Genomic DNA, 25,864 nt, shown 5'->3' with positions numbered 1-25,864 from the left:
AAAACAGAACTCTTCAGAGTACATCACTCATAGTAAGGGCGAATTTGATTTTTTGACCCTTGTTCCTCTTCCATGTGTTTATGTGTATCTCCCCTGGATTTATTTTATTTTTTTTAAGATTATTTATTTATTTGACAGACAGAAATCACAAGTAGGCAGAGAGGCAGACAGAGAGAGAGAGGAGAAAGCAGGCTCCCTGCCCAGCAGAGAGCCCGATGCGGGACTCGATCCCATGACCCTGAGATCATGACCTGAGCCGAAGGCAGAGGCTTAACCCCCTGAGCCACCCAGGTGCCCCTCTCCCCTGGATTTAAAAATATATTCAGAGAGTGGAAAGCAACTCAAGTGAGTATATGTGGAAGAGTATCTCACTGTGGAGGCTAAGGACAGGGAGGGCTCGGAACCAACGAGATCAGGAACCAGAAAGGAGTTCAGGAAGGAGCACGGGCACCGACGGTCCCCAGCCTGTTACAGGATGACCTCTGGTCTTTCTCAGCTACTCCGTGCACAGGAGGGCAACCACGGCTTCCGCGGAGCTTTGGAGCCCTCAACTGGGACAAACTGGGCCCTCTGAAGCCTTACTTCAATTCCTGGGAAGGATGCTAATTGACCTCATCAGGGTTTGGAGGAGAAAGAGATGAGGAAAGGGAGAGAAGTGTATTCTCAGGCTCTTGTCTACCACTGGTCATGAAACCATGGCCTCCAGGACGTGTGTGTGTGTGTGCTCTGAATAGGGCAGATTCCCCACGAGATGGAATCAAGCCTGGACATTCTAGCTCTCTACCCTTACACACTCTACCCTTCTGCCATACTGAATTCTTCTAAGCCTACCACAGTTTTCCCCAACTCCACACTTGCACCTCTGTCTGGAATGCCCTGCTTGCCCTCTCCTGCCTGGGGAGCTAGTGTCTTTAAGGTTTCAGTTCAAATACTGCCTCATTTACAAAGTTGTCATCCCCTCCCCAGAGTCCCCACCTTCCTCTGTGTTCCCCAGATTCTCGGCTCTTCCCCTCCTCATGAAGTTGTGTTGAAATGAGTTATTTTAGCGTCTGTTTGTTCCACTGGATTCTGAGTACCTTTCATGACCAAGATCCGGTCTTCCTTGTCTCTATTCATCTTTTGTTTTTTTCCCTGTCCCCATGTCCCTTCCAACTTGGAATTACGGAGAAAGGAAGGAAAGGATAGGAGGGAGCCCACAGGATGAATTTCTGCAGGAAGAATCTTAGACCTTCCAAAGCTTTTCCCTCATAATTAACAGCAAATACCCCATTTGACTTTGACATTGGAATTGAAACCTATTTGTTATCCATGATGGGGATCAGATCATATTAGCACACGGAGGATTATTGAAGAGAAGGGTATAGAAATCCCAATGGCTGGAGAAGAGAAGAAAGAAAAGAGAAGTGTGTGCTGGATTCCTGCTAACCTCTGGCACTTCCAACCAGGAGACGACATGGGACTTTGGAGAGCTCAAGGCTAGCAGCCTCCACCAGTAAATGCCTCTGTGACCCTAAGCTCTCCCCAGGCCCTCTACCCCCACGGCTACCATCAGAAGACTATAGGCAGGCCCAGCAATCCTTCCGGCTAGGATCTAGAGAAGCATCCCCCTGTCTTGAGAGAGAGGCCCCACGTGGTTGGCCTCATCCCCTAGGACCAGAGTGGATGTGAAGGTCACATCTGGAGGCCACCAGCTTCCTAGGGAAATAGGAGGGGAGCTTGTCCACAGAGAAGGCAGAGGTGTGGGGCCTGCATAGAAGTGGGGGCAGGGTTGGGGCTGGGGGGTCAGCTAAGGATAAATGGAGCTGGGACCAGCACCCAGGGCCTAGGTGAACTCAGAGAGTAGGAAATTGTGGATGGATGGAAGGTGTAGTTATATGAGCCTCTCCTGCTGGCCTTGGAACTGTTTTCTGTGGTGCCATTGCCTTTTCTGGTGCTGCCCTAGGAGGCTCCATTTTCTGGTATTCCTTTTCTTCCCCAGTGCCTGGAGAGGATGGCAGGGATGGTCGTAGAGATGATGGGGAGTGTCACAGTCTTAACTGAAGGAGATGGAAGGCAGCAGGAGGCAAAAGCTGGTGACCGGGAGGTCCAGAGGGTGAGCAGAGGAAGGCGGCAGCGATCCAGCAGAGTGAGGGGGAGGCCGTGGCCTGTATGAGTGAGGCTCAGAGGCTCGTTGCCCACAGCTCCTCCAGCCGTGCCCATCTCCCTCCCCAGGCTCTGCTTAAATAACGGGCAGAGAGAAACAAAAAAAGACAGGATGTTGTATCCACATTTCAGTGATTCATTTCTTAACTCTCAAAAAAATGACAGCTCCTAAATGTTCAAAACCATTTTTGGAAACTTCTCACGATGAGCGGTTTTGCAGTCCGGCGGCTGGCTGACCATATCCTCTCCTGCCCGTTCCTCCCACCTCAGCTCTCTCCACCTGGGCTCTCCTGGGTCTGCATCTGCGGCCCCGCTTTTTTTTTTTTTTTTTTAAGATTTTTATTTATTTATTTGACACAGAGAGAGAGATCACAAGTAGGCAGAGAGGCAGGCAGAGAGAGAGAGAGGAGGAAGCAGGCTCCCTGCTGAGCAGAGAGCCCATGTGGGGCTCGATCCCAGGACCCTGAGATCATGACCTGGGCCAAAGACAGAGGCTTTAACTCACTGAGCCACCCAGGCGCCCCCCCTGCCCCCGCTTTTTTTTTATGTGACCCCCAATCCCAACCGTCAGCTGGATGGGTCCGCCCAAGTTTCAACCAGCAAATCAACGGCAGTTCAACTCCCTCCCTGTGCCTCTGCCAATTTTCATCTCCATTCTTCTTGCCACCTGGACTGGAAGCATTAGCCTGGGAATAGTCAGAGCTTCTGTGACAGAAACCTAGCCTCCCTATGCTGTCCTCAGGGTCCTTCTGGCCCATCACACCTCCCGTGCTGGCTGGGAGCCCCCGTGTCCCGAGTTCACAGGTGATCTTCAGCCTCTGGGCCCTCAGCGGGGCTGCTCCTCCACTTCACAAACCCAGTTCCTCCTGACTCTTACAGCCTGTATCAAATGCCATCACCTCCAGGACACCCCCTTGATTCCTTCCTGGAAACAGTGGTGATAACAGCTAATGTGTATTAGGACAGGCCAGCACCTAGCACATTACATGTATTACCTCATTTCATCCCCGGAACAACTTCAGGTGGGAATTACAGTTTGTATCATTCCTATTTTTTTATAGCTAAGAACAATGAGTCTGAGAAAGTTTGGCCAGCTTGTCCAAGGTCCTGTACCCCAACCCAGAATTCTGCTGGACTCCCAGAGTCCATCATTTTACACACGTCTCCCTCCCCTGAATCACTCTGGGCATGCTGTCTCTTTAAACGTTCTTCCTGGACTTACAGCTAATTAGGCAAGCTGGCTGTTCAAGAGCCCAGTTTTGCTCTTTACTTTTATTTCTAGCAAATAATATACGTTAACAATCGACCGCATTCAATACTGTGGTATATTCCCTGGGCTTCAGGGAACCTCAGCCTTCTTCAGCCCCAACCCTCCCTAGTCCTGATTCCCGCCTTCCTGCGGTTCCGGGTCTGTTCCGTCTTTGTACCTGGCCCCCAGGGGGCGAACAAGGGTAACCACCACGTGTCAGGCGTGGCGCTTAGTGAAGTTGCAACCGCTGTCTTCAATGATCCCTCCCCTCTCTAGCCCCTGAACGCTGCTCTCACCGACCCTGTGCACCACCTTCTTGGGCCACAGCCAGGCCCCACCTGCAGGTTCCCACTGCAGGGAACCCAGAAGCACTTGGCATCCACTCTGTCCTGATGCCCATGTCCAGGTGTATAAAGCAGCTAGCATCAGGTTGGGCTGCACTTAGCAGAGACCCAACATAACAGTGGCTTAACCAAGACAGAGGTTATGTCTCTCTCCCACGCACAGCATAAGTCCAGGGATGGGCAGTCTGAGGCCAGTAGGTCACCTCAGCTCCACAAAGTCCTCAGAGACCTGACCTCCAGGTTCCCACCGTACCGCTTGTAAGGTGAGGCTCTCTTCCTTGTGATTCAAGATGGCTCCAGAACCGGGGCCACCCCATCTGCAGTCCGGGCATGGGATGGAGGGAGGGATGAAAGAGGAAGAGGCAAAGACACGCACCCCCAGGGCTGCCGTGCTGGTACTGAATTGGCCAGGCTTCCGTCGCAGAGCCAAACCTAGTCGGGGGGAGCTGAGAAAGGTAGTATTTGTTCTGGATGGCACGTCACCATCTAAACTTGGATATCACTTGGGAAGAAGGGAAGGAGAGATATTGGAGACAACTAACAGCCTCTACTAAAAGGGTTTGGGGTGTTGATGTGTTTGCATGTGTGCCTTTGTTGGGTGCGACATACGTGAACACACGTGTTCGGTTGCGCGTGTTGGTGGGGCATGTTCCCTCCCCCACGTTGACCTCAGATGGACTTGTTATGGGCTCTCCACGGAACTCCCCTACATCTGGCCTCCTTCTCTTGGGCAGATTCAACAACAGCCTCTCAATTCCACCTCTCAAGGAACTACAGTGTATTTTCTGCATTCGCTGAAGCGTGTTATCAGTGCTGATAGAGGGGCTTGTAAAACTGTTTTCCCACTCAGGTGCTACAGGGTGGCCATTATGCGACAGCGACTGTGACCAGACTTAATCTGGTAATAAATTCTCTTGGGAAGGAGGGTATCCTTACACTAGAATCCTAGAAAAGGGTACCGTTCTATCTTGTGCTGCCCAGAAATGCCAGGCACCCTGTGGAGATGGCCGGGGGAAGGCAGGGGGCCAAATGCTAGATTTGGGGTTTGCTGCAGCAGTGTTACCCCAGTGTTTCAAGCCTTGCCCAGTAATCACACAATGCCGGAACGGCTGACTTCTCGCCCCCACCCCCACCCTTGGGCACCTACACGCCCTGTACTCGGGGGCTTGACAGGTTCATCTCATTTATCCTTTTAGCCAGGTGCTGTTATTGGTTCCGTTTTACTCACAGGAAAGGATGCTGTAAGGAAGTTAAGTATTTGCCCAGGGACTCCTGACACCTTGGGATCTAACCATTATACTTTCCACCTTTGCTAGGCTTTCGTGGAGCCAAACTGGGGATTGGCGCTTTTTAACTCCATTCCACAAACATTTGGTGGGAATATTTACTCACGCAATCAGTAGTTAATAGAGGGAGCTTTGATTTTTTTTTTTAAGATTTTATTTATTTATTTGACAGATCACAAGTAGGCAGAGAGGCAGGCAGAGAGAGAGAGAGAGAGGAGGAAGCAGGCTCCCTGCTGAGCAGAGAGCCCGAAGGACCCTGGGATCATGACTTGAGCCGAAGGCAGAGGCTTTAACCCACTGAACCACCCAGGCGCCCCGAGCTTTGAGTTTTTAAGAGAGAAAGCAAGCACAGAAACCCTCGAAGTATAGCCCCTCCTGCATTACTTGGGATTTTTCATATTCAAAGCTGGTATGGGGGTTCAGTTTCCTAGCTTACTGCTAGAGCTGGGTATTTCTTTCTAAGGACCATGGTTCCAGGAGGTACCTTGGTTGAACATTGGGGTGGTTTGTAATTTGGGGCTCTCCTCGAAGGCTGGGGAAACTATGGGGTAGCACCCCAGCTATGGAGAAGGCACCCCAGCCTGACTCTGCCCCTCACTTGTTTGGCTTTGAGCAAGTTAACGCGCCTTCCTGACCCTCATTTTCCCCCTTCTATAAAATTCAGATTAAAAGGATACCTTTGGGGAAAAAAAGCATACCTTGATCAAGCATGATACAGATTACTTATTTCTATTATATTGCCAGAACATGAATCATACTAATATTGCCACCTGCGGACAGAAAGTATATTATCTGTTTTTTTCAAGACCCAGATGAGGCAGAACATAAAAAGCAGAGGACTAACTTTTTTGCCTTCTCCGGAACCTTCCTGCTAACACTTACTTACATTTGATTATCATTGCAGGTTCATGCGCACACCCTTAGCACGGATCACAGACTCGCATACCTTTAACTTTATTACCTTTTGTCTTATGTATCTCATTAAAACTTTGCTGCTTACTCAAGGATCTGCATATCATTAATCTGAAAATTCATTGTTCCATGACTCTGAAAGTGTCAGTCATTTTGGATGAACATGTTATATAATCTCTTCTGCCTCCATGCCTTTATTTTATTTTATTTTGTCTTAAGATTTTATTTATTTATTTGTCAGAGAGAGGGAGTACAGGCAGGGGGAGCAGCAGGCAGAAGGAGAAGCAGGCTCCCTGCTGAGCAAGGAGCCCGATAGGAGACTCGATCCCAGGACCCTGAGATTGTGACCTGAGCTGAAGGCAGACACTTAACAGACTGAGCCACCCTGGCTTCCCTGTCTCCATGCCTTTAAACCAGCTGGACACTGGTGGCAACCACTTTCCATCCTTACTAACCCCTACTGGGCCTTTAATACTCACCTCTCGCAGGGAGCCCCGTTTGTACTCCTGTGATCTCCTGCACTCATCCTTCTTGTGAATTTATTCTCTCTCTATTGGAATGGCCTGATGACCTGCTTATCTCTCCTACGAATGCATAAGCAACCCGAGGGTCGAGAACATCTGTTGTTCATGATTGTATCCTTGTGCCCAGCTCTGTGTGGGGCACATTCGAAGACCTTCCAGCAGCGCTGGTTGCGTTGAGGCTCCCGGTGGGAGAGAAAGGACGTAATTAAGCCAGTGACGAATGCCCTCATAGAGGCATAAGTAGGCCGCCATGGGACAGTAACGGAGAGGACAAAAAGCATCACCTCTAGTAATGAAGATAATAATAGAGTACATTTCACAACACCTTTAAAGCTCTTGCACACGATTGTCTCGTTTGAGCCTCACAAAAGCCTAGAGATAGGTATATTGCAGGAGATGCAGGTGGAGTTTTTAGTGGTTATGTGATATGCTTAGAGTCAGGCAACTATTAAATGGCTGGATTCAGACCAGACCCTAAAAGCCTGTTCTCTTCCTCGTGGCGTGCGATAAAGTCATATCACCACCACATCGCCCATTTGCTCCTGCCCTGGCTTCATGTTCCGTGGTCCATCTCATACCACTTCGTAGATAATTGCTCAGGCCTTGCCTCCGCGAGGAAATGCATTTCATTAATGTAATTCTAGATAATGAATTGCCTTTGGCACTGAGGGGATGATTGCCATGGCAGAAAGCAAGTTTCATTTTTATCCACATCTGATAATGTGGTTGGTAATGGGGCATCTGGGTGTGTTCTGAGATACCAGCGACCTGCCATGTGTGGTTCCTTCGTTTTCAGGCCCGAGAAGCACATCCTGGGAAGGAAGATGCGTTGCGGACCCCTGTGCCGATTCCTGTGGCTTTGGCCCTATCTGTCCTATGTTGAAGCTGTGCCCATCCGAAAAGTCCAGGATGATACCAAAACCCTCATCAAGACGATTGTCACCAGGATCAGTGACATTTCACACACGGTAGGGAGGGAAGACAAAACAGAACAGTGACTGGCCCTGGAGAAACCAGGACTTCCTACGCTAGCCGAGGCCTATGCAGCCCCATGTAGGGACAGTGGTGGTCTTGACGCCCCCCCACTTCAAGGACAGCTGCCTTTCCTCTTGCTCTCCCCTCCACCTCTCACCTCCGCCCACTCCTTTTTCTCTGCTGGGAATCCTAGTGCCTAGGACCATAGGGAGCCATAAAGGTCTTCATGTCCCACTGGCAGGAGACCAAATTCTCAGTTGCATCCCCTCTGGGCCTCAGAATGTGCTAGAATGTGCTTATCATTGGGCATTCTTTTTTTTTTTTTTTAAGGATGTCATTTATTTATTTGAGAGAGAGAGCAGAGCTAGACAGAGAGCACGAGGGGGAGGCAGAAGGGCAGAGAGAGAAATAGGCTCCCCACTGGACAGGGAGCCCGACGCTGGGCTTGATCCCAGGGCTCTGGAATCCTGACCTGAGCCGAAGGCAGACACTTAATCAACTCAGTGACCCCGATGCCCCACATTGGGCAGTTTTGCTAGCTGAATTCTGGCCCTAGGAAGCTTCTCCCTGTTACTGCGAGTCCTGAGGTCCACAGGCCTAGACCTTCAGCCATTTCCCAGATGAGGACTGCATTTGGAATTAGGAAGACCGAATGGGAATCCTCACACTTCTGTTCTCTATCTATAAAATCTGAAGCTAGTTCCTCAGCGTCTTGAAGCTTGGGTTTCTGGAGCTAGATATTGGGACTATCATAAGGGACTTTGCAAGGTTGTTACGAGATTCAGTTAGATAAAGCAAGTGATCCCCCCCGCTCCACCCCTGAAAGAACCAGAACAGAGCATGCTCTCATTAAAGGTTTTTAGCAGTGGTTTTTGGTAGCCTGCTTGCTCCCCCAGCATGGAACCATCTAGAAACTTCCACATCTTCTGCTTGCTATGCATGTCTGACAGAGGCCTTGGGTAACCAGGGAGGAGTTAGGTGGCCAAAGGAGGGACAGCTCAGAACTAGATAGAGCCTTGGGCATTTTATAGAGAGAAACCCAGGACTCTCCTGGCTTTCATGAGGCCATGCGTGGTAGATCCAGAATGTTCCAGCTTGGGTGGTGCCGAGAGTGAAGGCCACAGGCAGTGGGGAAGAGGGGAAGCCCTCCTGGTAACCAGTGTGTTACTTTGCGGGGGGGCATCCCCACCTTGATTCCTGTGGGGGTGGGAGGCCTTGGAGAACCTGACTGGGAGGGAGGAGTCCTCTGGGAGTGGAAGGGGGTAAGATGGCTGGGGGAGGGACGCTTCAGGAGGACCTCAGTTAGATTCCTAACTAAGTAGGAATCCGGGCCACCTGGGTGGCTCAGTCGCTGGGCGTCTGCTTCTGGCTCGGGTCATGATCCTGGGATGGAGCACTACATCGGGCTCCCTGTCCAGCGGGAAGCCTGCTACTCCCTCTCCCACTCTCCCGGCTTGTGTTCCCTTTCTCCCTGTCTCTCTGTCTGAGATAAATAAATGGATTTTAAAAATCTTAAAAAAAAAAAAAAACAAAAAACCCTAGGAATTGGGCCTCATGGCCAGTTCTCCAGCAGAAACCATTTAGAGGAGGGAATTTGGGAAGGGCAGGAAGACAGAAGTCCAAGAGACCAACTTGCAATCTTGGCAGCACCCCCGGGCCCAAGCAACAAGGGCCTGGGTCAGGGCGGTGAGGAAGGCGGAGAGAGACAAGCAAGAGAGCAGACCTCCACACCCATGGGAGAGGCCGAGTCCTTGCAGCACCAACTTCTCTGAGATCCTGCTCTCCCTTTTCCTCTCTCCTGGCAGGCTGTGTCCTCCAAACAGAGGGTCGCTGGTCTAGACTTCATTCCTGGGCTCCACCCTGTCCTGAGTCTGTCCAGGATGGACCAGACATTGGCCATCTACCAACAGATCCTCACCAGTCTGCATTCCAGAAATGTGATCCAAATATCTAATGACCTGGAGAACCTCCGAGATCTTCTCCGCCTGCTGGCCTCTTCCAAGAGCTGCCCCTTGCCCCGGGCCAGGGGCCTGGAGAGCTTTGAGAGCCTGGGTGGTATCCTAGAAGCCTCACTCTACTCCACGGAGGTGGTGGCCCTGAGTAGGCTGCAGGCGGCCCTCCAGGACATGCTTGGGCGGCTGGACCTCAGCCCTGGGTGCTGAGCCCTCAAAGGCCTCTCTTCCCAAAGTCGAGGAGAGAGCCCTGGGCTCCCAGGTGTCTCCAAGAGAGAGTCCGTGTGGCTGTCCCTTCTCTAGACCCCGGGCCATTGCTCTCTCACACCTTTGTGCCCCTCTTCCAAAGGCCTAAGCCTCTGGAGGCATGAAACCTCCGGAGACAGAATGCATGATTCCATGCTCACCGGAAAGGGGGCCCAGCCGGCAAAGAGTGAACTGGATCTGGGATTCTCGCCAAAGAGAACCTTCCCTTCTGTGCCACCTTCCCCCTCACTGCATGCTTTAGCGTGACCTGGGGTGATTTCAGGAGGCGCCCACCGAGCCTTTGGACCATCGAGCAAGGTTCTGTCTGAGAATTCTGGTGAAGGCTACGTCCACAGAGCTGCCAACTCCCTGGCAATGCATTATTTATTATGCCTTTTATTCTGGAAGGATTGGAAGCAAAACATCAGCTTTTCTAGGCTCTCTGGGGCCAGCCGGAGCTAAGGATGCTGGTTCCAATCCCACCAATGGGCCTGACTAAAGCAAACCCATTCCTAGTGACTTGAGGGCTCTCGAGTTAGTTCTTTGGTACCTGGCTTTGTTTCTACCGTGACAGATGTGAAATTACAGTATTTTGCAATGGCATTGCCCTGAGCGGATTTCCAAGGACCAGGTCATTTCAAAAAGAAGATGAATTTTGTCATCTGTGATATATAGATAATGTGCACATGTTAGCGGGAGTGTGTTTTCTGAATTACATTTGTGCAATGGGCTCTTGGGATTGGGGGGGTCATTTCTCATCTCTGCAACCACTTGGTGTGGTTTTCATGAAAAGATGACTCCTTCAGGGAGGTCATTGGGGGCTTTGCCAGCCACGCATGGAGGGAGTGGCACTGAAGACTGTCTCTTGGGGCAGTTGTGAGCTCCGGTCTTCTCCCATTACTGGAGGGAGGTCTTTCTTACTGGGGTGACGCTCACTCTCTGGAGACGGCAATCCCCGGAGACGGCGATCCCCGGAGCAGGGGTCCTTGGTAGGGGCCTTGGAATGGTCTAGAGATGATCCCACACTGGACTTGTTACACGGCAGGAGCCCTACTTGGGATGTACCTACTGACTTGTGGCTCTCATCTGACTGGCTCCCCTAAAGCAAGACCGTGTTTCCCACTCCTTCAGAGTGGATTTTGATTCCAGTGGGAAGGTCTGTGGGCCTTTGTGGGCAGTCCCAGGACCTGGGCCAACACCACTTGGTGCCAGACTGCCAGGCCAGGCCTCCAGGAGTGCCCTTCCCACTGGAGATCATGTCTGGGGGTGACAAACTACGAGGCTTGGGTTTTCCACCATCCTGCCGCTGTGATAAGGCCATCACACTCTCGGCGGTGGATCTGTCCAAGGAGATTTGAATCAAAGCTATCAGCTTGGAGACTGAGCACCTCTTTGGCGCTCGGCCCGATGGGTGCTATGGGCTAGAGAAGCTCACCAAGTAAACGTTAAAATAGTCTTACCCTCAGGGACCTTGAATTCCAGATGGTAAAAAGTTTACACACCAGGATGCAAAGGCTGGTCTTTTCACCATGGCAACAGAGCAGGTGAACCAGCATCCTGTTCAGCAGGCAGGAAACACGGAGCTGAGGATGCCAGTGATCAGGGGCCCCCAGGCCAGCCCTGCTTGCCTGTGGTAGCATTTTTGCTTTGCAGGGCACACCAGCTTTTCCTCCTGCGCAGCCACCTCCCTTTGAAGCAGCGCAGCTGACAATTTAAAAAATAAGAACATAACCTAAGACCATAACCTCCGACAGGTGGCAGGGCTCAGATTAGAGTTCAGGTCCTCTGACTCCCAGAGTGTTCTGGAGCGAGGTTATGCTCCTGGGAGGTGCCAACAGCGTTGGGCAGGGTGGACCAGGATTGCTTACCATGAGAAAGGAGTTGGAGGTGACTTTGCGACTTTGCAGGAGGCAAGGGATGTGAATTGTCTGGAGGGAGGGGGTTGTTTTGTTTGTGCTGAGACCGGGGTGAAGGTATGTGGTTACAAAGAAAGTCAGACAAAGGAAAGACAAGACAGGAGGGAAAGGGATGTGTTGAAGAGGCTTTCGGGTGCAAAGGAGTTTGATATCAAAAGTATTAATGTCGTTAGTTCCAGAACAGAGATTCATGAGATGGGCCGAGTCAGACCCCTTCTGGAGACTAGGACCTAGGTAATGATTACCATCAATCATGACCACCCAGTCAGGCTGGGATTTTTTAAGCCTCTCACTTTCCAAAACCTGGTACCAGGGCTTATTCTCAGAGTGTGAAAGTTCTAAAATGTAAATGATTATCTTCTTTTGTAACTTAAAAAAAAAAATTTGTTATTGTTAAAAAAAAAAAATCCAAATAAATTAACTTTGCCGCCTGGTCTTTGTTTTGTCACCCTTTCTGGAGGGACTTTAGAAGAGCTATTTGTGTGTGACAGGGCAAGGCCTGGCTGGCCTCCATCCCTCACTGGCATCAGCTCTGCCCAGGCTTGGCCACAGCCGGCCACCAGTTATCCAGGCTAAAGGATTCCCCCAAAGCACAGAGCTGGCAAAACGAGCACATTCTGCACCAGAGTCCGTGCGGGTCTGCAAATCAGCCTTGAGAAACACCAAATAATTTTTCAAACAAAAAAGAACAACAACAAAAACCCACAAACAACAACATGCAGCCCAATAGCAGACCTAACCAGGGCCATAGATTCTCGAAAAGACAAGACTTATCTCATTGCAGGCACAGAGCAGAGACAGTCATCTCTGCAGTGCAATTAGAACCTGACAGTTTCAACCCAAGTTCTGGAGAGGACTGGGGGCAGGGTGGGGGGTGGGGGTGGCGGGGCTGACCCATCAAGCAGTCACTTCCATGGGTGATCTTGAAGGATAGTTAACAGTTGCCAACCCTTTCCTGAGCACTGGTTTAAGTGGTGGAGGACAGGGAGGCAGAACTCCTGAAGAAGGGGAATCCGCAGCAGGCTGGGGTGGGGGTGGGGGGTTTTCAGATCTGGCTGGAACCGCCTAAGTGGGCCACTTGGCAGCTCAGGGAAGTGGCTGGCCTCTGTACCAGTCAAGGATTCTTCAGCTGCAAACGACAGAAATCCAATGCAAACCAACTTAAATAAAAAAGAATTTTTGGCCCACATTGCTGAGAAGTCTAGGTCATGGTCCGTCCCTTAGAAGACTTTCTCTGCACACATCCCCAAGGACCTAGAAAGGTACCCGTGCCATGACCCACCCCAGTCTCTGCCAACCTAAGATGGGGAAGAGGGCTTGGGGACAATGTGTTTGCCCCCCAGCTGTCCGGGACTGGGACTGCAGGAGATGCCTTGTTTTGAGCAGGCACGAGGAAGCTCCCCCTCCCCCACAATCCCCAGGTGGCTCCAGAAGTCAGCCCGCTCTGGGAGGTGACTGCCAGGGTCACAGTGGAAGTGCATGTTCTCTAAGTTATCCTTCCAGAAACTTTTCCATCCTTGGGCATTCTCTTGCTCTCCCCTGAGGCAGAGCTCACATCTCCCAAACAGCGGGTAGACCCTGGGGGCAGCTTCTGACCATGTCCAACCTCCGAAGGCAGGACTTCTGCAGAGTCTAGGGAGAAAGAAGTCAGGTCAGTCCAGCAGGTTATTTCCAAAGAACCCATCCCAGATTTCTGCACAATAGCACATGACCAAAATGTTAGACCCCACTTTCCCAAAAAGAACAGGGAGAAGTAATTCCAGGCTTTTACCAACAGGATCTGAGTCTGGTGCTGTCTGACAAACACATCCACCTGGGTGAAGCTCACGGGCACACTGACGTCCTCAGCCCTCTGGTGTCCTTACCCCGGGAACACACCCTCTCAGACCTGAAGATGGTAGAGTCAAGGATGTTAATATCGTAAGGGAGCCTCCGTGCCCAGCCCTCATCTCAACCCAGCTCCCAGCGAAGAGGAGGCTGAACCCTTAACTGAGTTATTTAACCACTCGGAGCCTTGTTTTGTCATCTGTACAATGGGCATATAATAGCCCTCTTCATCTCAAGTCTTTAGAAGATTAGAAGATAAAATATTTGGAAAGCTGTTCGCCCAATGACTGATATACAAAAAAGCAGTCAATAAATGATGTTGTTATTGGTACTAAAGTGTCAGAGGAGCCAAAGGAGTGAGACTTGCTGTACCGGACAGTCCTCCATGAGATAGCCACAGCGGTGGTGTGGACGCCCGGGGAACTGCACTCCCTGCACTGCTCCCCTTGGCTCCTTAGAGAGCCTCTCAGCCCACACAGGGCAGAAGGGGAGGAGGAGGGAGAAGTTCCCAGAGGGGCAAATCTCAACCAGCGGAGAATAAAGGTCTGTGGATAAATGCTTTTGCCTCCCATCCTCCCCACAGGAGCAATTCAAAGGTGCATTTTGTAGGTCTGAGCCCTGGGTGCCCACAGGCATCATGTCCGTGGGGGCACTCCTGACTGGGTCTCCTCCTCCTCGTTCCCACTCTCCCTGCTCCTCACTCCTGCTTCCTGGGGTCACGTCCCAAATACACCTACTGCACTTGAACCCTTGTCTCTGGTGCTGCTCATGGAGGAACACAGAGTAAGAAAATGGCAAGGCAAGCGGAGATGGGCTTGGATTCGGGGAGAACTGTGAAGCCAGATTCCTGAGAGGGGTAGGCACCACACAGCAAAACTCACAACCGTCCCCAAGAGGCAGGCCTAATAGAAAAGAAGAGAGGGGCACCTGGGTGGCTCAGTGGGTTAAAGCCTCTGCCTTCAGCTCAGGTCATGATTCCAGGGTCCTGGGATCGAGCCCCGCATCGGGCTCTCTGCTCTACGGGGAGTCTGCTTCCCCTCTCTCTCTCTGCCTGCTACTCTGCCTACTTGTGATCTCTGTCTGTCAAATAAATAAATAAAATCTTAAAAAAAAAAAAGAAAGAAAAGAAAAGAAGAGAGGCCTCCTGAGGGGGAATCCACTACAGGAAAGCTTGACATGGGAATGACAACAGGACAGGACGAGGAGTCTACGAAATGTAATAATGACAAGATTAATAAGGAAGGGAGGGACGGAGGAAAGCGGAAGGAGGGAGGAAGGAAGGAGGGGTCGATGAAAAGAGAAGACATACATATAAATTTAATATCGCCTTACTGCCTTGGGTTGCTATTACTGAATAAAGAGGTCTTGGGCGCTTATAGACAACAGAAATTTATTTCTCACACTTTTGGAGGCTCGAAATCCAAGATCAAGGGGCCAGCAGATCCCCTGTCTGGTGAGCACCTGCTTCCTGGTACATAGACCACATGTGTCACTATGTCCTCACCTGGCAAAAGGGGCAGGTGAGCTGTCTGGGGTCTTTTTTACAAGGGCACTAATCTCATCGTTGATTATTATTATATATACAATTATTACTTAAAATAACAGTAATCACCTCCCAAAGGCCCCACCTCTGAATACGTAACCTTGGAGGTTAAGATTTAACATATGAATTTTGGGGTAACACATTCACTCTAGGGCATCACTCTATGATCACCGATTAGAGGAAAGATGAGGCCAAATCAAGGGAGTCTCGATCACTGACTACTACCTACCTCAGATGTCTTTTTACAAGAAAGGGACCTCTATTAGCATTTCTTCCTTCCACTGAACTCCCAGGGCCCCTGGTCACTGAGCACTGTACCCTTCCCTGCACGGCTGGGACACTGTGCGGGCAGAATCGCCCTGCCCTCGCCCCCCCCCCCCCCCCCCCCCCCCCCCCCCCACCCCGCCTCGGCGCCCCGCCCCTCTCCGAGCGCCTGGCTGCTGTGTCCCGCCCAGCGCAGCCCTTCCACTGTCGCAGGGTGACCAAAGGAAGGGAGACTCCTGTATCATTACCAAGCCCATTTTATCATGTCTGCTAATTCAGTCAAAAGCCTGAACGCTGTCCAGACCATTAAAGGTTAAACTTCTTAAAATTCTGGTCACTCTTAACTTGCTCAGCAAACCTCTTCCTTTTTAGTTCAAAGATATATGCCCAAACCAACTGTAAAAGACGGCGTTGAGACAGTGATGGAAAGTTGAGTATGGATTCTGTGTTAGATGATGAAAGGAATTGTTACTAATTGTGTTAGCTGGGGTGATGGCATGGTCATTATTTTAATTTTTTTTTATTTTATTTTTAAAAAAGATTTTATTTAGGGGGCACCTGGGTCACTCAGTCAGTTAAAGTGGCTGCCTTCAGCTCCGGTCATGATCTCAGGGTCCCGGGATTGAGCCCAGCCCCAGAATCTGGCTCTCTGTTCAGCCGGGAGCCTGCCACTCCCTAGCCTTCTGCCTGTCGCTCCCTCAGCTTGTGCTCTCTTTGTCAAACAGACAGAAAAAAAATCTTAAAAAAAAAAAAGAATTTTAAAAAAGATTTTATTTGACACAGAGATTGCACAAGTGCGGGGAGGGGCAGAGGGAGAGGGTGAGAGCAGACTCCACACTGAGCCGGGAGCCCCAGGGCTTGATCCCGGGATCCCGAGATCATGACCTGAGCCAAAGTCGGACTCTGAACAGATTCAGCCACTCAGGTGCCCCTATTTATTTATTTTTTTTATTTTTAAAGATTTTGTCTTTAGCCTCTCCACCCAATTTGGGGCTCAAACCCACAACACAGAGATCAAGAGTCACATGCTCTACCAACTGAGCCAGCCAGGTACCTCTATTTTTAAATGCTTCCTTATTAGAAATTCAAACTGAACTCACTTAGGATGAAATGCAATGATGTCTTGGATTTACCTTAAAATATTTCAGAAAAAAAAATATATATGTAAGAGGGTAGATAAACAAGCTCAGTAAAATGTTGGTAATTGGGTGGCGCAGTCAATTAAGTGTCTGCCCTCAGCTCAGGTCATGATCACAGGGTCCTGGAACGGAAGCCAAGGTTGGACTGCCTGCTCAGCGGGGAGTCTGCTTCTCCCTATGCTCTCTCTCTCTCTCTCTTTCTCAAATAAATAAATAAAATCTTAAAAAATAAAGTAAAATGTTGGTAATTGTTAAAATGAGGTGACAGGGACACAAGATTTTATTACAGCAAACCCTCTACTTTGGGGCTGAATTTCCAGAAGAAACATTTTGGGGTAAAGTGCAGTCTACCCCAGCCCCCCGGCCACCTGGGTGTTGTGTGTTCAGGGTAGGGGAGGGGGGAGCGGTGCAGGGAAGAGAAAGAAGGAGAACAGGATGTGGGACCGAGTTGTGTTTAACTTCACATTTGCTCTTACTGCCTGGCAGATGTCCCGGGGCAGGGAGGAGGGGAGGGGGCGACAGCCTGTCACAGTGGGTGTGAAACTGAACTAAGACAGATTTGACAAATCAAACAAGGAGACAGTGGTAAGAACCAGCTGCGAGATACTGGAAAGGCGAGTCCTGATGCTTAGAAGAAAAAGCCAAAAGAGTGGAAATGAGAGCCTCTGGCATTGTCTTAGCCCTGCTGGGCCGCGGGGTGCCCTGTGGAGGCCACAGAACTCCCCTTCTCCCTCTGCAAGAGGGGCGTCATGGTGTCCAGCGTCTCCATGGTTATCCCTCCATATTAAATAGACTCTACAGGGTGAGGAGCCCTGGGACCACTTGTGAAGGAAAATGGGATTCCTGTCTCATTTTCCCACTTCAGACATTGTAATAAAAAGGTACTTCATCCTGACCTTCAAAACCTTGTCCCTGGGCTCTGCCTCGGGCTGCAACCCGCAGCGGGCTCTCCCATTTCTCTGCTGGCTTACGTCAGAGCCCGCCGAGTGCAGGAGCAAATCACGGTGCACCTCTACCTAGCCCCGCACACCCCCTCCACACACTTCAGTACACCTGAGAGTGCAGAGGAGGGCGAGCCAACGGACCAACTCAGAGGTCAGCGAGGCTTCCCTTGGCACAGAACACTGTGGAACCTCAGACGGGGCCTTCCTGTCAATGGCCAGGGTTTCATCTGAGGCGGCTGTCCCCGGGGAGATTCACAGACCAGAAAACCAACCCTGAAGTTGCCTTCACCCTCCTACCCTCTTTTTGGCCATCATTCCTGAGGAAATACCAACTGTCATGGCTTCCCTTTCTCTGTTCATAAAATGTGTGGATTTACCTGAGGGAACACTGGCCGGTGTAGCCGGAGTGGAGCTCCCCACCCCCACCCTGCCAGGCCTGAGACCCTGATGGCAGGGGAAACCTCTGCTTCCTTCCCTTCCACACTTGGGCTTGGACCTTGCACCTGCCTCAAAATCTGGAAGTGGTCTTCACAGCCCTGTAATGATTTGGAGCTCACGGTAAGGGCCCAGAACCAGTCCCCTCCCTTTGCCCCTTGGAGGAGCAAGTCGGGGTGTTTGTGACTTACCCATGCATTGGATGATGGCCTAGAGATCTCAACAAGACTTGCTCGAGACTCCCATCTGAGGATTAGAACCTGAGCCTTCAGCTTTGCAATACCCAGGCTGGGTATATATGGCCAGGCTGGATATATATGGAACACACATATGGATTTCCAGTTTGTCCCGTCACCACCTCTCTCCATCGGCGAGACAGCCGTTTGGAAAAGCTGGCTGGCCGTGTCACTGTCCTGGTGCTGAGGAGCTTGTGGTGTGGGCTGTTTTTACACACACACACACACATACACACACACATACACACACGTGTCATGGAAACAGATGCCTACACAGCTGACTCCAGGGTTCACTCATAGGTCTGCTTACCTTCCCCATCAGCACTCTTGAAGATCCCTGAATTAGTCAACTCTCCTGCTACTTTTCTTGGGTGAGGAACTCTTTAAATCACAGATCAGGAAACCAACCCTCACCCATCCAGCTTCTCTTGCTTGCCTATATTTTACTGGACATTTTTTTTAGATTTTTAAAAATTTATTTATTTGACAGACAGAGACCACAAATAGGCAGAGAGGCAGGCAGAGAGAGAGGAAGGGAAGCAGGCTCCCTGCTGAGCAGAGAGCCCGATGTGGGGCTTATCCCAGGACCCTGGAATCATGATCTGAGCGGAAGGCAGAGGCTTAATCCACTGAGCCACCCAGGCGCCCCTACTGGACATTTTTTCATTCACATTTCCCTCTCTACTGCCCACCGCCCCCAGTCAACATGTGTCAGCTCCTCGTAGGCAAGGATGGTCTCCGGGTCTGTTTTATTTTCTACCATATCACTAGCACCTTGACCAGATCCTGGCACAGAGTACTACAAAAGAATTATTTGTTGGCTGAATAAGCACCTGACTTCAAGAGCTGAGCCACCCATAGATATTTGCATCTGGGCCGTTAAGTGTAGAAGCAAAAGAAGTCCCATGAGGGGAGGCAGAATTCTGGGCAGTCTGTCTGCTTAGATGATCCCAAGCCAGATACAGTTGCTGAAGCCTTGCCATGTGGACAAGACTGGAGGAAGTTTGGAGATCAACAGGTAGAATTCTGCAGAAGGCAAACTTGGGCTTAATCTCACAGGGGGAGCTGTCCTACCATAGGGGTCTGGGTGGACTATGGCAGTGATGACTCCCATGAGTCCTGCCTTCTGGTTTCCATCTCCTTAGGCAGTCTCTTGTCACGTGACTCGGGGCTTGACCATGTGACCTGTTTTGTCCAATGGCACAATGGCATGCTTTATACGAGACTGGAAAAGTGCTTGCACTCTGAGGCTTGTCCTCTCTCATTGCTGGAAAGCCTTCAGCCATCCCAGAGCCAGCCCAGACTAGCCTCCCAGAGGATGAGCAACCAAGTGGAGAGGAGCTGCAACCATCCCCACTGTATGAAGCACGTTTTTAATTATCTGGACTGTCTGATGCTTTGCCATTTGGGGGACTGTGGACACTGGATTGCTGATTGTTCCAGCCAAAGTCTCAGGGCTGGCTCTCACTGGCCTAGTTTGGATCACATGCCTCTCGCTGAGCCGGTCACAGTGGCCTCTGCTGGGAGAGGTTTGAGTCATCCCAGAAACTGGGGAAGGGCTCAGTCCCAGTTGGAATGAGAAGTGTAAGGGGTAATTTTCCAAAGGAAAAAAGGGTTCCATTACCAAAAAGAAAAAGGAGTTTATTCTGGGGAGGCAGAAACAACAGACAATGTCTCTAGCAATGCTCTGAGCCTCTCCGTTCTGCCTCTCTGATTCTTTTTTTTTTTTTTTAAAGATTTTATTTATTTATTTGACAGACAGAGATCACAAGTAGGCAGAGAGGCAGGCAGAGAGAGAGGGGGAAGCAGGCTCCCCGCTGAGCAGAGAGCCCGATGCGGGGCTCCACCCCAGGACCATGGGATCATGACCTGAGCTGAAGGCAGAGGCTTTAACCCACTGAGACACCCAGGCACCCTGCTTCTCTGATTCTTGACAGCCTTCCAGAGCCTTGTTCCCATATGATCTCTTTCAAGGAGAGTGAAGACAGGAGGCTCTCACTTTGATCCTATACTTTCTTTTCTGGAGAACCAGAACCAATTTCAGTTGGCTCTTAACTTCAACCACACGGCATCAAATAAAAAATGATGTTTGACCTTCGGCTTTGAAGAAGGTGAAGCAATCATCCTTGGCTCTGAGAATTTCTGATAAGAATGGAGACCATTTTCGTTATTGGTTATACTGGACTGGGCCTTGCTATGAAATCAGCCAAATTGTCATTGCTTTCATTCGAGTTATTGGATTGGTCTCTCTGCTCTGTCCAGGGTCACTCTTTTCCATTGAGAAAATTGGTTCCTTTTTTTCCTCCCTTACAATGGAGGTCATGCAGCCAAGACTTTATCTTAGAAGGCATGGCTGTTCTGTGGGCTTTGCAATAAGTATGACGACCATAATGACCCCTTACAATGGACTAACACCTTGCCATCTAAAAAGGCTGTTCGCACACATTACTGTATTTGATCCCCCCAATAACCAGGCTGGAGGAGTATGGTATTACCCTCGTTTTCTTTAGATATAGAAATAGACTCAAGAAGTTAAGTGACTGACTGAAGGTCACAGAGCTATGCTGCCTTGGGTAGAAGGAAAATATTGGCAAGGATTAGACAGACATTTATTCTAGGTTTCGTCTATTTAACCAAGATTAGACTTTATTGCTGCAAAGCTAATCAGAGCTAAATTCCCAAAAGAGCTATTTTGCAGTATGTAAACCATGGTAGGTCAGAAGGACCCAAACATGAACACAGGGTCACAGAGGCACCAACAGGTATGACTGGAGCCCAGCCTGACTGCCCTTGGACACACCCATGAGCAAGTCCAAGAGGGGCAGTCCCAGCCCGGTCCCCTGGAGAGCAATTCTAGGTACAGGACAAGCACCCAGGAGCCCACGTCTATGCTTCAGGAGTGCTGGGGAAGCCCTGCACTCCTCCCTAGCTCCTTCTCTCCTCCGAGAGGCTGGCGGCTGGGCCACGCATGGAATTGAGACTTTGGCCTACAGACAGGGAGGGACAAGTCTGGAAGGGCCTGGAATGCTGGGGAAATTGCAGGCCTGGGTAGAAACCCCACCCTGAGAGGCTGAGGGCTTCCCTTCTGAGGACTCAGCTCTTCCTTACCCACCTCCTTGCCTTTCCCCTCTGGGCCTGTCCTCTGTACTGAAATGCCCAGTCAGAGAGCTGCCTGGCGGTCCTCGTCGGTTTGGTTTCCACACAACTCACAAATTCTGCTCGCTACCAAACGAAGAATGGACCCAGAGGAACTAGAAGAGATAGAGTCCCTTTCACAGGAGGAAAGCTTCTGGGGAACCTTCCATTCCTTGTCCTCTCCCTGGAAACTTCCATGCCATCCTCTCATCCCAACATTCTGCCAGTATCCAGAGAAAGCCAGAGTGAAGAGGTAAATGGTGCCCCCTACAAAAGTAGGCGCTGTCCCCACCCTTCCAGTCCTGTCCCTCCACTCAGCAGGACAAACAGGCCAGAGAGGAAATGACCCAGCCCAAGAGCACTCTGGAAAACCTACTGTGTTGGCCCCAGGCCCCACAAAGATGGGCGGTTAGTAGATCAGAGCCCCTTTCTGGCATTGTCTGAGGTGAATGGGACAGGACTTATCAAAACCTGCATGGGCCAGAAGAGAAGGAGTCTAGACAGCTAACTATGCCTTCCCTGACCTAGCTGAAGCCTTCCCTAGATGATCAGGTTATGTGATGTTGGGATGCTTCTATTCTAGAAGTTTCCGCCAGGTGGCAGAGGAAAATATCAGATGCCAGAAACTTATCCATCTGAAAGGATTTCCACCATAGGAGAAAAAAACCCAATCACACTTCTCCCAGTTGGAACGTCTGCAATTACTCACCCCCCCCCATAAGTGGAAAAAGAATGTCAGGACTAATCAAATGACATCACTCTGGGAACCCAGTGCATCCCAGCACTGATCTTTTTGAAAAGCTCCATATGGGAAGATACAAATTCAATTTGTCTTGTCTAGGGGAAAAATGAGTTTTAAATATGTTAAATCAAAAATGATATCCTCCATATCAGACATTAGCGATCCAGAACAAATGCCTTGGGAGAAAAATTACCCTGAAAATTTTAAGTATTCAGGTGGCCAAAGAACTGGTAATTGATGCCTCAGCGTAAGAACAGAACGTCCACCCTGGACACCCACACGCCCCGGGCCCGGCCAAAGAAGGCCAGGCACCTCAGACAGCTTAGAGCCCTGGTTGCTGTGGACCAGCCTGGGTGGCTTCCCACAGCGACTCCTCATGCTCACCTCCCTGGCATCGCTGTCTTCTTGCTCAGCTGGGCTGCCGAGGCCTGAAGACCTCACATGAAAACAGCCTGGAGCGGGGTGGGGGTGGGGGGTTGGGGAGAGAGGAAAGAGGCCCAAGCCTGGTGGACACCAATGCTATTTTTTATTTTTTTTAAGATTTTATTTATTTGAGAGAGGGAGAGAGCACAAAGCAGAAGGGAGGAGCAGAGGGAAAAGGAGAAGCAGACTCTCCACTGAGCAGGGATCCTGATGCAAGACTCAATCCCAGGACCCTGGGATCATGACCTCAGACAAAGGCAAACACCTAACCAACTGAGCCACCCAGGTGCCCAGCACGAAAGCTATTAAAAGGCCAGTTTGCAAGAACACTAGAGGGCGCTGGTTGTTCTTTTCCAAGACAAGCAGGTGGGATAGAAAGGAGGCCCAGGGAGATGTGGGTTTTAATCAGAGCTCTGCCAGTTGCTGGCTGGTGCCAAGGCTCTTGGACCAGTCTCTTCTCCTCTTTAATTCTTAGCTGATAAAACAAAGAGTTGCCTCTAAATGACATCCAGGTCTCTTTCAGCTCCACGGCAAAGATATTTTTCTTTCTTTCTGCTCTCTTCCTTTCAAGAGTCTGTAGAGCACAGTAAAAGCACCATCTCTCAAACCGATCTGGGTTCACATCCAAGCTCTGCTGTTTTCTAACTCTGTGACCTTGAGCAAGTAACTTAACCTTTCTGTCCTTCCACTTCTGAAAAATGAAGATGATAGTATTTATCTCATAACTTTGTGAAAGGATAAAATGGGTTAACCTGTGCAAAGCGCTTCAAGGAGCTCCTAGCACATAGCTCTTATTTATTGAGCAATTACTCTATACCAGGCTCTGTAGCTGGCGTATTAGCTATAGAAATGAACCAGAGTGCCGTGATCCTTCCTCTCCAGGACATTATTGTCTCCTAGCAAAATGCGGGCAGGAAGTTCCTCTCTCATGGTCACCTGTCTGTGTCCAGGGTGGGTGACTCCTGGCATTCTGCCTTTGGTATGGGGTTGGACACGCAGCAAACCCCCCCAACCCCACAGGTTCCCCAAGGCACGCACCAGCTGCCCGAGATCTCAACTTTTTCCATTCCCTGCTTCTCTATTGCTTTTCCACTTCTGATGCTACTTGCAATCTGACTTCCAAGATAATTAAAATAAATAAAATCTCCCACAAAAGAGCCTTTCCTCCTCCTCCCTCACCCCTTTCTCTCTTGAATTTTCTCCCGTCTCCACTCGCCAGTGTTGCATCACTCAGTCTCGCAGCCTAGCTCCGCTTGCCCTGTTTGGGGAGCTCCGAGATCCCTCGGTGCCTGCCTGCCCAGAACACACTCTGGCCTCGCTCTTCCGAGAACAGGATGCAGTCATAATCTCCTTGGTTAGCGAGGACATTGGCTGCGGGAACATTCGGCTTTGTTTTCCCAGGAGACAGGGGTGGGAATGCGAGGCACGGCTCTGCTCCTGCACAGTCAGCGGGGAAGGTAATAGGGATTAATCTGGGCGCTGCCAAGCGCAGATGTGTCCCCAGCCTGGGAGGGAGGATGAGCAGCTGCTGTCTCTGGGGCCAGCTGTGGGCTGCAGGGGGCCCAGGGCGAAGAAGGAGGCACTGGCCCAGAACCGGCAGCCCCAGGGGGCTTGGGGCAGCATCATCCTGGAGGTCTGGAGCTGCCCTGCTCAGCGCTGCCTGCCCAGGAGGGCTGGTTGATTGATGCCTTTAATAGACATGCTGGGGAGCTGGCAGGCCAAGTGTTTATGCCCAAATGCACACTGGCTGTTTAAGGAATTCCCAAGTCCCTTGCTGGAGCCTCGATTATGAAAAACATTTCTAGAGGAATCCTGTGGCCTCCTAGTCGCTGTGCTCATCTTCAGGCTGCGTGTGGGTGGGAGGGTTGGGGGAGGAGCGCAAAGGGCGGCCCTTTGGCTACTCCTGGCAGGTTCTGATCAGGCCCTTTAAAACCGGGCATAGGCGGAGCTGGGGTAAAGATAGCTGTAAACATTTCTTGAGTGCCTACTATATGCCGGACTCTGGAGAAAGCGAAAAGGAGCAAAAAGAGAAGCGAGTGGAGCAGACAGCTGCACCAAGGAACAAGGGTTCCCGGAGCTGTGGGAAGCACGCAGAGGTGGCCGTTGAGGTCCTTGATGCCCTGCCATGCCCTCCCTGACGCCTTCACCTCTGTAGGAGCCCAAATCCTTGTCCAGTCACAGTGCTAATGAAAGGCTCCTTCCACCATGATTTCTTTAAAGGGATGTTCTTGAAGCGCCCCCCGCCCCGCAAACCCTCCAATAGTAAGGGGGTTGGGGAACTCTAATGGCAATTTTTCAGGAATCCTGACAGATCTGTAGAGGGGGAGGAATTTGGGGGATCGTCTTCAATAAATCACACACTGGCCTGAGTCAGGACACCTGGGGTTTGGTCCATGTCTTGTCACTCCAGCAGGGTGAGTGGGACAAGTCACCGAAGCTCTCTAGTCAACCCTCTCGAGTCTCTGTGCTGTTTAGATGGTAAGACAGGTGGGAGAGGAAAGGGAGACGCACAGAACCTGGGGCAGCCCCGGCAGGTCCCACCTGGGGGAGCCCTTCCTGTTGGCTTTTAAATGTTATTTATTTATTCTAAGTGCTCTCTATACCCAACATGGGGCTCAAACTTAGGAACCTGAGCTCTTCCAAATGAATCCCCCAGGTGCCCTGCTGCTGAGTTTTATACTCAGCACTGTTCACACTCATTTATATACAAATAGTTGTTGAAATAATACAATATTTAATGGGGGTAAACAAAAAGGGGTGTGTGTGTGTGTGTGTGTGTGTGTGTAAGTGGGATATCTTTGTGATTGCTACATTTCGTGACCATGCATCAAGCATCTGAAAAAACAGCCTCGGGGCCATCTAAAACAGGTGAGATGGGAACCGAGTTGCCCCGGGGACCTGGTCGGCCTCTGGGCTTCCAAGCCCATCTGAAGGGGGAGGTCAGGCAGTAGCCTAAGTCTGGGGTTCAGGTACGCAGCCTGGTCTTAGGGAGAGAAACAAAGCCATGTAGGAGGGCTAACAAGGGTCTTGCGCTGGAACGCAGACACAGGGATTCTAATCCTGAAGCTGGGTAGCCCTGGGCACGTGTGTTCACTTCTCTGGGCCTCAGATTCCTTATCTGCATATCTGCATCCTGGACTCCATTTCTTTTTTTTTTTTTCTTTTTTTTTTTTTAAGATTTTATTTATTTATTTGACAGAGATCACAAGTAGGCAGAGAGGCAAGCAGAGAGAGAGGGGGGAAGCAGGCTCCCTGCCGAGCAGAGAGCCCGATGTGGGGCTCGATCCCAGGACCCCAGGATCATGACCTGAGCTGAAGGCAGAGGCTTTAACCCACTGAGCCACCCAGGTGCCCCATGGACTCCATTTCTTACGTCTGTTCTAGATTTACTATTATGCAATCCCGTAAATAAATGTATCAGGTGGGAAGACACCCAGTCAAGTCATCCAACAGCCACAATTATTTGCTTGAGCCCACACACCAACATAAGGCATTTGGAAAACAAGCTTTATTTCATGCACCAACTTGGGTCTGTGACCAGTGGCTATCTGGAGTGCTGTGTTGAGAAGGAGTCTGAAGTCTTCTCTCAGTACAGCAAGAGACAGGATGGTTTAGGGTTAAAAGCTAGGT

General features: G+C 50.4%; 1 protein-coding gene across 1 annotated transcript; it reads left to right on the top strand.

Annotated features, from left to right (window-relative positions):
* Nucleotides 1–7,281: 7,281 nt before the first annotated feature.
* On the top strand, nucleotides 7,282–9,594 carry LEP (leptin). The gene is made up of 3 exons (XM_059395629.1): nucleotides 7,282–7,425; nucleotides 8,228–8,230; nucleotides 9,238–9,594. The coding sequence occupies exons 1-3, from the start codon at nucleotides 7,282–7,284 to the stop codon at nucleotides 9,592–9,594; spliced, it is 504 nt and encodes a 167-aa protein (XP_059251612.1).
* The last annotated feature ends 16,270 nt before the right edge of the window (nucleotides 9,595–25,864 follow it).

This window comes from Mustela nigripes, chromosome 4 (assembly GCF_022355385.1).
Source record: "Mustela nigripes isolate SB6536 chromosome 4, MUSNIG.SB6536, whole genome shotgun sequence".
NCBI lineage: Eukaryota > Metazoa > Chordata > Mammalia > Carnivora > Mustelidae > Mustela > Mustela nigripes.
This window is presented reverse-complemented; position numbering and strand designations above follow the sequence as displayed.